The 13010-nt window shown below is 46.6% G+C and overlaps 1 protein-coding gene across 7 annotated transcripts in view; it reads right to left on the minus strand.

Moving 5' to 3' along the window:
• The window catches only part of DENND4A (DENN domain containing 4A), an 82579-nt gene that overhangs the window by 50724 nt on the left and 18845 nt on the right, over positions 1-13010 (minus strand). For all 7 annotated transcript variants that reach the window (XM_038767651.1, XM_038767649.1, XM_038767650.1 and 4 more), the window contains exons 4-7: positions 12696-12765; positions 7910-8079; positions 3420-3661; positions 1291-1357 (exon numbers count right to left, since the gene is read on the minus strand). In XM_038767651.1, the coding sequence (XP_038623579.1) occupies positions 1291-1357; positions 3420-3661; positions 7910-8079; positions 12696-12765 (549 nt within the window). The remainder of the gene's footprint in view (positions 1-1290; positions 1358-3419; positions 3662-7909; positions 8080-12695; positions 12766-13010) is intronic.

The following is a 13010-nucleotide window of genomic DNA, read 5'->3' on the forward strand; positions in this document are numbered from 1 at the left end:
GCTAAGACGAACTTTTAATGAGTCACGTTTCTGCAAAGACATACGCTGAAGATGGAGAATTTGCCAGGCCCATTTAACAGTCAGCACAGCCGGGGACTCAGTCGACGGGTTCTTTGCTTAACCCAAGTCTCTTTGGGTCCTGGGCAAGCACGGGCCTCGTAACACACCCCCTAAATTGGGAGTTGGTTCTCCGCTGCCAAACTGCTGCAACATTAATCCAAACATTCTGCTCTCAGCCATTCCTAATACTGCTCTGCCGTCTTATGGCTCAGCTCTCTTCCCCCGCGTCCCCCATCCTGCACGTTTTCTTCCTCTTCCCTCACCTCTGACCTCGCTCCCAGGTGGTCCCCTGGCCCGGATCTCCCCAAATTTGTCACGCCACAAGTCTTCGTAGCCTTCCTTCAAATGCCACCTCTTCCAGGAAGCCTTCCCCAATCACACTCAAGTCATGCCAATCCAACAGCCATCCTTAACCCTCTTGTTATTATACTCCATCCCCATCACTGAGGTACAGATGGTACATTCACCTCTTTGTCATTATTTCATCCTGACAATTGCATTATTGCTGTCTATTTTATCTTCCCCCTTCTCCCTGCTTCCACTATTTATAAATCATTATTGACTGCCGTCCCCATTAGCCCTCTGAGGGTGAACGGCACATCTCTGGCGTCTGGTATACTCTCCCGAGCACTTAGCACAGTGCTCTGCATTCAGCAAGTGCTCGAAAATACCGAAAAATCAATCACTAGAGTCGACGGACCCGGCCAAAAAGGAAACCAGCCTGCTGTCAAGAGGCAGTGCAGCCTAATGGATACAGCCCGGGCCTGGGAGTTGGAAGGACCTGGGTTCTAATCCCGGCTCCGCCACTTGTCTCCTGGGTGACCTTGGGCAAGTCCCTTCACTTCTCTGGGCCTCAGTTGCCTCATCTGTAAAATGATTAAGATCGTTAGCCCCACGTGAGACATGGGCTGTGCCCAATCTGATTTCCTTGTATTTACCCCAGCGCTTAGAAAAGTGACTGATATAAAGTAAGTGCTTAACAGACCCCGAAGAAAAAGACCAAAAGGAGGAAATGAAACCCTGGAACATTAAATAGTTTCTGTAAAGAGAGAAAAATGACCCTCTGAAATGTCTTCCGGTTGAATCCTCGCTCTAAAGGCACAGGAAAGCAGTTGTGAAATTTAATCTACCTCAAGCCTGAAAAGAGCTATATTCGCGATTAAAAATTACCACCCTTGAATGGGAAAGGATTTCTAACTCGATGTTCTCAATAGCCAAAAAGATTCTTACCTGGACCAATATCCGTGGCCTCTGAGGAGATGGGAAAGGAACTTTATGCATAAAATGGGAAACGTGTCTAAAGAAAAAGAACAACAAAAAAAACCAAATCGCTCAGCAAAATAGATAATTCATTTCCGTTTGGAGGAAGACTACAAAAAGGGAAGCAGTGTGGCTTAGTGGAGAGAACACGGGCATGGGAATCAGGGGATCGGGGTCCTAATCCTGCTGCCTCTGTTGTAGAAATGTACCTGTTCCTGCTTTGAAAGTGGATACACCTTTCAGGCCCCAAGAACACTTTATTTACTGGATTAAAATGACTACTCCAGGAAACTCGAATGACCTGAAAGATTTAAATAATTTCTAACACATGAAAAATGTTTTACTCCCAGGACTGCTCAGATGAGAAGCCGCGTGGCTCAGTGGAAAGAGCCCGGGCTTTGGAGTCAGAGGTCGTGGGTTCAAATCTCGACTCCGCCAATTGTCAGCTTTGTGACTGGGCAAGTAACTTCACTACTCTGTGCCTCAGTTAACTCATCTGTAGAATGGGGATAAGGACTGTGAGCCCCACGTGGGACAACCTCATCACCTTGTATCTACTCCAGCGCTTAGAACACGGCTTGGCACATAGTAAGCGCTTAATAAATGCCATTATTATTATTATCATTATTATTATTATTATGAGAAGCAGCATGGCTTAGTGGGAAAAGCACAGGCCTAAGAGTCAGAGGTCCTGGGTTCTAACCCCAGCTCCTGCCACTTGTCAGCTGTGTGATCCTGGGCAAGTCACTTCACTTCTCTGTGGCTCAGTTCCTCCGTGTGAAAAATGGGGACTGAAACTGTGAGCCCCACGAGGGACAGGGAGTATTTACCTGTATCCACGCCAGCACTTACTACAGTGCCTGGCACATAATAAGCACTTAACAAATACCATGATAATTATTATTAATGCCTGTTCTCCCTCCTTCTTGGACTGTGATCCCCCATTTGGGACCCGATGATCTTGTAATCTACCCCAGCGTATAGTGCAGTGCTTGGCACGTAGTGAGCGCTTAACAAATACCGCAATTACCATTAATATTAGACCCACTGGTAGCATTTACTGAGTACCCACTTCAATGAATTGTATTTATCGAGCGCTTACTGTGTATTCATTCATTCAATCGTATTTATTGAGCGCTTACTGTGTGCAGAGCACTGTACTAAGCGCTTGGGAAGTACAACAAAACAGAGTTGGTAGACACGTTTCCTGCCTACAAGGAGCTTACGGTCTAGAGGGAATTTGGCACGCTGCATTCTACTAGGCGTCTGGGGATTGCGGAATAAAGATGCGACACTGCTAGAAGGAGAAGCAGCGTGGCTCAGTGGAAAGAGCCCGGGCTTTGGAGTCAGAGGTCATGGGTTCGAATCCCTGCTTCACCAACTGTCAGCTGTGCGACTCTGGGCAAGTCACTTCACTTCTCTGAGCCTCAGTTACCTCATCTGTAAAATGGGGATTAAGACAGTGAGCCTCCCGTGGGACAACCTGATCACCTTGTAACCTTAGGACTGTGCTTTGCACATAGTAAGCACTTAATAAATGCCATTATGATTATTATTATTATTATTGTTCCTCTTTTCTTAGGGTTTTTCCCCTCCCCACTACCCGACCTGGATTGTGAGAACAGGGACTCGGCCTGAATTCACTTGGTTCATTCTCAAAGGGCTCATTACAGTTTTCTGCCCATAGCAAACACTCAATAAATACCATCACTACTACTGCCACTGCTACTGCTCTGCACACAGTAAGCGCTTAATAAATGCCATCATTATTATTACTATTATAACAGAAAATGGGGCTTAGAAATCATATTCTACCGCTTTCGATCCTCCTATCGCGCTCGAGGCTAAAAGGTTTATTTTAATATCGTTTCCACCATTAAAGAGCTTTTTGCAAAATGTTGCTTCCTGTCTCAAAAAGAGCGTCTTCTCTGTTCCAGAGCCAAATTAACCCAGACCGAATAATGTTCCGTTATGTCTTTAGAGTTTTCGGGGGGGATCCCTCTCTTCCCTCCGTGCCATTCGACCGATAGCAGGCCGAAAACCCAGGAACACCGAAGACCAGTTTCCCGACGTGTCGGCCAAAGGGGTCTCCGACTTACTTCTCGATCGGTAGAACGTGGGGTCCGGAAATGGAGTAACGATATAGAAAGGTAAGAAACTTCCTGAAGGCTTCGAAGAAAGGCCAGTGAGAGAGAAGGCAGATGCACTTATTTGTGTGAACGGTTTGGGAGCCGTCTGACTTCCCGTCGGCCGGAGATGCTAATCCCAGGTGGTACCGCTGTTTATCTGTGAGATTCTCCGCGGGGTACGATTCATAGAACTGAATAGCAGCACCATATACCTGTAAACGGCAACCGTTTCGGTTTTTAGCACAGCGATCCACATATTCTTTAATCCGTGCTACCTCCTACAGTGTTAACAGTATATTAAAGCACTATATATCATCAATCGTATTTATTGAGCGCTTACTATGTGCAGAGCACTGTAATATATGTATGCGTATTTTAATTGCTCTGCATTGGTTTGTAGAAATTACGATGACTCCCCCGGCATGGAGAAGAGCTAATGGCCGCACAGAATTTAACACACCACACTTTCTCTCTCGCACACACATTAACCATGAATCAATCCAACGATCGATGGTTTTTATTGCACACCCAAGCGATGAACTGAGAAGCGGCCTGGCCTAGTGGAAAGAGGCTGGGGTCGGGAGTCAGGGGACTTGGGTTCTAATTCCTGCCACTTGCCTGCTGTGTGACCTTGGGCAAGTCACTTCACTTTTCTGTGTCTCAGTTCCCTCACCTGCAAAAGGGGATTTAGCAGCTGTTCTCCTTCCTAAATGGACTATGAGCTCTATCCAAGACCTGATGATCTTGGACCTACCCCAGGGCTTTGAATGGTGTTTGGCACATAATAAACACTTAAACACCACCATTACTAGGACTGTTATTATTAATATTATTGGGTATGGTAATAACAGCATGGGGGAGTTCAACAGTAGCAAGACATATTCATTCATTCAATCGTATTTATTAAGCGCTTACTGTGTGCAGAGCACTGGACTAAGCACTTGGGAAGTACAAGTTGGCCACATATAGAGACGGTCCCTACCCAACAACGGGCTCACAGTCTAGAAGGGGGAGACAGACAACCAAACAAAACATGTGGACAGGCGTCAAGTCGTCAGAATAAATAGAATTAAAGCTAAAGGCACATCATTAACAAAATAAATAGGACAGTAAATATGTACAAGTAAAATAAATAGAGTAATAAATCTGTACAAACATATATACAGGTGCTGTGGGGAGGGGAAGGAGGAGAGGAAAAAGGGGGCTCAGTGTGGGAAGGCCTCTTGGAGGAGGTGAGCTCTCAGTAGGGCTTTGAAGGGAGGAAGAGAGCTAGCTTGGCGGATGTGCGGAGGGAGGGCATTCCAGGCCAGGGGGAGGACGTGGGCCGGGGGTTGACGGCGGGACAGGCGAGAACAAGGCACAGTGAGGAGATTAGCGGAGGGTGCGGGCTGGGCTGGAGAAGGAGAGAAGGGAGGTGAGGTAGGAGGGGACGAGGTGATGGACAGCCTTGAAGCCGAGAGTGAGTTTTTGCTTGATGCGTAGGTTGACAGGCAGCCATTGGAGATTTTTGAGGAGGGGAATAACATGCCCAGAGCATTTCTGCACAAAGATGATCCGGGCAGCAGCGACTGAAGTGGGGAGAGACAGGAGGATGGGAGATCAGAGAGGAGACTGATGCAGTAAACCAGCTGGGATAAAATGAGAGATTGAACCAGCAAGGTAGCAGTTTGGATGGAGAGGAAAGGGCGGATCTTGGTGATGTTGCAGAGGTGGGACCGGTAGGTTTTTGTGACGGATTGGATGTGAGGGGTGAACGACAGAGCGGAGTCAAGGACGACACCGAGGTTGCGGGCTTGTAAGACGGGAAGGATGGTAGTGGCATCTACAGTGACGGGAAGGTCAGGGAGAGGGCAGGGTTTGGGAGGGAAGATAAGGAGTTCAGTCTTGGACATACGGAATTTTAGATGGCGGGCAGACATTCAGGTGGAGATGTCCTGAAGGCAGGAGGAGACCCGAGCCTGAAAGGAGGGAGAGAGAGCAGGGGCAGAGATGTAGATTTGGGTGTCATTAGCATAGAGATGATAGTTAAAGCCGTGGAAGAGAATGAGTTCACCGAGGGAGTGAGTGTAGATAGAGAACAGAAGGGGGCTGAGAACTGACCCTTGAGGAACCCCTACAGTAAGGGGATGGGAGGGGGAGGAGGAGCCCGCAAAAGAGATTGAGAATGAACGGCCGGAGAGATAAGAGGAGAACCAGGAGAGGACAGAGTCTGTGAAGCCAAGGTTGGATAGCATGTTAAGGAGGAGGGGGTGGTCCACAGTGTCGAAGGCAGCTGAGAGGTCCAGGAGGATTAGGATAGAGTAGGAGCTGTTGGATTTGGCAAGAAGGAGCTCATCGGTGACCTTTGAGAGGGCAGTTTCGGTGGAGTGTAGGGGATGGAAGCCAGATTGGAGGGGGTCAAGGAGAGAGTTGGCGTTGAGGAATTCGAGGCAGCGGGTGCAGACGACTCATTCTAGGAGTTTGGAAAGGAACGGTAGGATGGAGATAGGGCGATGACTAGAAGGGGAGGTGGGGTCAAGAGAGGGTTTTTTTAGGATGGGGGAGACGTGGGCATGTTTGAAGGCAGAGGGGAAGGAACCAGTGGAGAGTGAGCGGTTGAAGATGGAAGTTAAGGAGAGGAGGAGGGAAGGGGCGAGAGATTTCATAAGATGAGAAGGAATGGGGTCTGAAGCACAGGTGGATGGAGTAGCACTTGAGAGGAGGGAGGAGAGCTCATCTGAAGATACTGCTGGGAAGGATGGGAGAGTAGCGGAGAGGGTTGAGAGCAGCGGGGTTGGAGAAGGGGGAGGAGTGATTTTGGGGAGCTCAGACCTGATGGAGTTAATTTTACTAATGAAGTAGGAAGCCAGATCGTTGCCCTATTCCTTGCCCTCCAGGAGCTCTGGCTTCAATGCGGGGAGAAGGACACAAATAATTTCCAAATTGTGAGAGCAGGAGGAAGAATGTGAATTTGGCACAGAAGTAAGACAAATGCTCTAAGGATGAATCAGATGAACAGTTAAATCGACGAATATACAAATTAAAACATACTTATGCAACGAGCACAAGGTGCTTAGGGGAGTCCGATAAAACGGAGTTGGTAGAAACGTGCCAAAAGGAGAATGTGCTTTTTGGAGGATATATTCCCTTTGAATAAAGTCCCCATGAAAAAAGGGTTTGGAGACGAAGATGAGGACGAGGAGGAAAAACGTTTAAGTACGTATTCACAATTTATTTTAACGCCCGTCTCCCCGGCTAGATTTTAAACTCCCTGTGGGCAGGGAATGTGTCTACCAACTCTGTGGTGCTGTATTCTCCCAAGCGCTTAGTATAGTGCTCTGCACACACTAAGTGCTCAAAGAAACCCCTGAAGGACTGATCGATCACACTCTGGGTTAAGAGAGGTTTGGTGGAGACCAAAGCATACGCTCCATTTCTCTCCCTTTGGAAAAGACCAGGATACGTTACACGTTAAGCCATATAAAAACCCACAATTCCATAAACGAGCTAATCATTTGCATTTTATTCAAGGAATCACTTTCTGGAAGATCTCACTCATACTGGATATTATGAAAATTGCTTTCCGACTTTCTTTTCAATTTAGAGAAGCAGCAGAGTGGCCTAGTGGAATTCAGCACAGAGCCCAGGAGTCAGAAGGGCCTGGGTTCTAATCCCGGCTCTGCCACTTGTCTGCTGTGTGGCCTTGGGCAAGCCACTTCACTTGTCTGGGCCTCAGTGACTTCACCTGAGAAGCAGCGTGGCTCAGCGGAAAGAGCCCAGGCTTTGGAGTCCGAGGTCATGGGTTCAAATCCCGGCTCCGCCAATTTTTTTTTATAATGGTATTTATTAAGCGCTTACTATGTGCAAAGCACTGTTCTAAGCGCTGGGGAGGTTACAAGGTGATCAGGTTGTCCCACATGGGGCTCACAGTCTTAATCCCCATTTTACAGATGAGATAACTGAGGCCCAGAGAAGTGAAGTGACTTGCCCAAAGTCACACAGCTGACAAGTGGCAGAGCCGGGATTTGAACCCATGACCTCCGACTCCAAAGCCCGGGCTCTTTCCGCTGAGCCACGCTGCTTCTCCTAATTGTCAGCTGTGTGACTTTGGGCAAGTCACTTGACTTCTCTGGGCCTCAGTTCCCTCTTCTGTAAAATGGGGATGAAGACTGTGAGCCCCGCGTGGGACAACCTGATGATCCTGTATCTTCCCCCAGCGCTTACAACAGTGCTGGCACATAGTGCTTAATAAATGCCATTATTATTATTATTATTATTCACCTGCAAATGGGGATGAAGACATGTGGGACAGGGCAGTGTCCTGAAAAATCTGTATCAACCCCAGCGCTTAGTACAGTGCCTGGCACATACGAAGCACTTAAGCAGTACCACAAAAAACCAAACCAAAACAAAAAATAAACCCCAAATAACCATAAAAAACTTCATTTGTCGGTATCATCTGCTAAAAGCTACTTTAGTACCTTTTCAGCTGAGGCTCCAGTTAACACGAACGTGGAGAAAACGGGAAGAGGGTATTTGCTGTCCTCCGGCCAGCATTCGATGGTTGCCCCCATGGGAAGGCAAAAGAGAGGGACGGATTCCGGTAGCGGGAAGGATTCGTAATCTTCTTCGGGATACCTGCATATTAAACCTACAAGGCAAACGGGAAAAGTCAGGCTGCTTAAAGCTGAGTAAGAAATTCCCTCTACAGCTCAGCAGCTGGTCGGTCCCAGAGAAGTGTGGAGTGGGCAGAGCTCTGTTCGAGGACCTTGATATTACATCATCATCATCAATCGTATTTACTGAGCGCTTACTGTGTGCAGAGCACTGTACTAAGCGCTTGGGAAGTACAAATTGGCAACATATAGAGACAGTCCCTACCCAACAGTGGACTCACAGTCTAAAAGGGGGAGACAGAGAACAAAACCAAACATACTAACAAAATAAAATAAATAGAATAGATATGTACAAGTAAAATAAATAGAGTAATAAATATGTACAAACATATATACATATATACAGGTGCTGCGGGGAAGGGAAGGAGGTGGGGGGGATGGAGAGGGGGACGAGGGGGAGAGGAAGGAAGGGGCTCAGTCTGGGAAGGCCTCCTGGAGGAGGTGAGCTCTCAATATTTGCAACGGTGAAGCCTTCCCGCCGAGGAACTTCCAAGCTCACGGGGGCCAAGCACATCTATATTCCCCGTCCCAGCCCTGGAGCGTCCATATCTGTAATGTATTTATTTATATGTCTGCCTCCACCACTCCCTAGACTGCAAGTTCGTTGTGGGCAGGGATTGTGTCTGTTTATTGTTCTGTTGTCCTCTCCCAAGCGCTAAGTACAGTGCTCCACCCACAGTAAGCACTAAACAAATGTGATCGATGCTTGACGCTTGTGGGTACTTCCACAGTCATCGAGAACCGGACCATTCTCCCCGGTCCCTAGACTGTAAGCTCGTTGTGGGGGGGGGGGGAAATGTATCGTCTCTATATGATGATGATGATGATGGGATTTATTAAGCGCTTACTATGTGCAAAGCACTGTTCTAAGCGCTGGGAATTTACAAGGCGATCAGGTTGTCCCACGTGGGGCTCACAGTCTTCATCCCCATTTTACAGATGAGGTAACTGAGGCCCAGAGAAGTTAAGTGACTTGCCCAAAGTCACACAGCTGACAATTGGCGGAGCCGGGATTTGAACCCATGACCTCTGACTCCAAAGCCCAGGCTCTTTTCACTGAGCCACACTGCTTCTCTATGTTCTCTATGCTTCTCTATATGTTGCCAACTTGTACTTCCCAAGCGCTTAGTACAGTGCTCCGCACACAGTAAGCGCTCAATACGATTGAATGAATGAATGAATCTACCAACTCTGCTGTATTGTTAAATTGTCCCCGCTCAAGTGCTTAGTGCAGTGCTCAGCACACACGGTAAGTACTCGATAAATACCACCGATTGTTAGATTGTAAGCTCATTGTGGGCAGGGAGTGTGTCTACCAAATCTTGTACTATATTCACCCAATTGCATTTATCTAGCATTTATTGTATGCACAGCACTGTACTAAGTGCTTGGGAGAGTACAATCAATCAATCAATCAATCGTATTTATTGAGCGCTTACTATGTGCAGAGCACTGTACTAAGCGCTTGGGAAGTACAAATTGGCATCACATAGAGACAGTCCCTACCCAACAGTGGGCTCACAGTCTAAAAGCAATATAACCGTGCTGTTCTGCACACTATAAGCGCTCGATAAATACCACTGATTGCTCGACTTTTAGACTGTGAGCCCTCTGTTGGGTAGAGACTGTCTCTACATATTGCCAACTTGTACTTCCCAAGCGCTTAGTACAGTGCTCTGCACACAGTAAGCACTCAATAAATACGATTGAATGAATGAATGTATCTACCAACTCTGCTGCATTGTTATATGGTCCCCTCTCAAGTGCTTAGTGCAGTGCTCACCACACACAGTAAGTACTCGATAAAAACCACCGATTGTTAGATTGTAAGCTCGTTGTGGGCAGGGAGTGTGTCTACCAAATGCGGTACTATATTCACCCAATCGCATTTATCTAGCATTTACTGTATGCACAGCACTGTACTAAGTGCTTGGGAGAGTACAATATAACCGTGCTGTTCTGCACACTATAAGCGCTCGATAAATACCATTGATTGCTCGACTTTTAGACTGTGAGCCCGCTGTTGGGTAGGGACTGTCTCTATATATTGCCAACTTGCACTTCCCAAGCGCTTAGTACAGAGCTCTGCACACAGTAAGCGCTCAATAAATACGACTGAATGAATGAATGTATCTACCAACTCTGCTGTATTGTTATATGGTCCCCTCTCAAGTGCTTAGTGCAGTGCTCAGCACACACAGTAAGTACTCGATAAATACCACCGATTGTTAGATTGTAAGCTCGTTGTGGGCAGGGAGTGTGTCTACCAAATGCTGTACTATATTCACCCAATCGCATTTATCTAGCATTTACCGTATGCACAGCACTGTACTGAGTGCTTGGGAGAGTACAATATAACCGTGCTGTTCTGCACACTATAAGCGCTCGATAAATACCATTGATTGCTCGACTATAAGCTCATTGTGGGCAGGGAGTGTGTCTACCAAATGCTGTACTATATTCACCCAATCGCATTTATCTAGCATTTACTGTATGCACAGCACTGTACTAAGTGCTTGGGAGAGTACAATATAACCGTGCTGTTCTGCACAATATAAGCGCTCGATAAATACCATTGATTGCTCGACTATAAGCTCATTGTGGGCAGGGAGTGTGTCTACCAAATGCTGTACTATATTCACCCAATCGCATTTATCTAGCATTTACTGTATGCACAGCACTGTACTGAGTGCTTGGGAGAGTACAATATAACCGTGCTGTTCTGCACACTATAAGCGCTCGATAAATACCATTGATTGCTCGACTATAAGCTCGTTGTGGGCAGGGAGTGTGTCTACCAAATGCTGTACTATATTCACCCAATCGCATTTATCTAGCATTTACTGTATGCACAGCACTGTACTAAGTGCTTGGGAGAGTACAATATAACCGTGCTGTTCTGCACACTATAAGCGCTCGATACACACCATTGATTGCTTGACTATAAGCTCGTTGTGGGCAGGGAGTGTGTCTACCAAATGATGTACTATATTCACCCAATCGCATTTATCTAGCATTTACTGTATGCACAGCACTGTACTAAGTGTTTGGGAGAGTATAATATAACCGTGCTGTTCTGCACACTATAAGCGCTCGATAAATACCATTGACTGCTCGACTTTTAGACTGTGAGCCCGCTGTTGGGTAGGGACTGTCTCTATATATTGCCAACTTGCACTTCCCAAGCGCTTAGTACAGTGCTCTGCACACAGTAAGCGCTCAATAAATACGATTGATTGATTGATTGACTATAAGCTCATTGTGGGCAGGGAGTCTGTCCACCCACGCTGTTGTACTGTCCTCTTCCAAACACTCAGCACAATGCTCTGCACGCAGTAAGCAGCATCGACTGATTAGCCCCGGGCTGCTTGGAAAATCTTGGCTGATTGATTGATTGATTTTTTCAACAGGTGCTCAAGTTCAAGGTTCATTTCATCCGCCCTGCCCAAAGCTCCGAGAGAGGGATGAGTCGGAGAGGTCCGTTATCTAGTTTTCTATTAATCATTTGACTTTCCCCTCCCGGAGAACCCTGATTAAGGGCAGGCAAAACATCACAGGGAGTGCAAATATTGATGGCATAACAGAGCTAGGCAAACAAAAGCGCGTTCCCAGAATGCGCTCTTCCGTATTTTGCCATTCGGGTTAAAAGCCGGCCCAATAATAGTAATAATATGTGTGTGTGTATATATATATATATATGTATATATGTTTGTACATATTTATTACTCTATTTATTTATTTATTTATTTTATTTGTACATAGCTATTCTATTTATTTTATTTTGTTAGCATGTTTGGTTTTGTTCTCTGTCTCCCCCTTTTAGACTGCGAGCCCACTGTTGGGTAGGGACCGTCTCTATATGTTGCCAATTTGTACTTCCCAAGCGCTTAGTACAGTGCTCTGCACATAGTAAGCGCTCAATAAATATGATTGATGATGATGATGATGATAATAATAATGATGATGGTATTTATTGAGCGCTTACTAGGTGCAAAGCACTGTTCTAAGTGCTGGGGAGGTTACAGGGTGATCAGGTTGTCCCACGGGGGGGGCTCACAGCCTTCATCCCCATTTTACAGATGAGGTCACTGAGGCCCAGAGAAGTGAAGTGACTCGCCCAAAGCCACGCAGCTGGCAAGTGGCGGAGCTGGGATTTGAACCCCTGACCTCTGGCTCCAAAGCCTGGGCTCTTTCCACTGAGCCATGCTGCTTCTCCAAATAATAACAGTAATATTATAGTAGTATTAATAGTAGTAATATATAGTATATTAATAGTAATGTTAATAATAAACAAATAATAGTGTTTGTTAAGCACTTACTATGTGCAAAGCACTGTTCTAAGCACTGGGGGTTACAAGGTGATCAGGTTTGTCCCACGTGGGGCTCACAGTCTTAACCCCCATTTTACAGACGAGGGAACTGAGGCCCAGAGAAGTTAAGTGACTGGCCCAAGGCCACACAGCTGACAAGTGGCGGAGCCGGGATTTGAACCCATGACCTCTGACTCCAAAGCCCAGGCTCTTTCCACTGAGCCACGCTGCTCCCAATTTACCCGCTACTGAAATACGAGCAAAAGCTGTCAAATACTCACCGGCTTTGTAAGATATGGTGTTGGTCTTGGCCACGGACTTCTTGTAGCATAAGTATACTGCGGATCCCCACTACGAGAGAGACGTTGGAAAAAGAACAATGACTTCACCTTTTGGAAGATGAGGGCTCGTTAGCAGTTCCCCAATCCGCTACCTAATATTCCACGACAAGTTTTCCTTTTTTAGCTTTTCCTAGCCATCGCCTCGGCCGTCTCGCCGAATCACAACCTGCCATTTTGCAGACAACCAAGTGTGAAATGCAACCATTTTTTTTCCAGACTTCCTGGCTCTTGAGCTTCCCTGAGATTGCCACGTTA

This window comes from Tachyglossus aculeatus, chromosome 26 (genome assembly GCF_015852505.1).
Source record: "Tachyglossus aculeatus isolate mTacAcu1 chromosome 26, mTacAcu1.pri, whole genome shotgun sequence".
Classification (NCBI taxonomy): domain Eukaryota; kingdom Metazoa; phylum Chordata; class Mammalia; order Monotremata; family Tachyglossidae; genus Tachyglossus; species Tachyglossus aculeatus.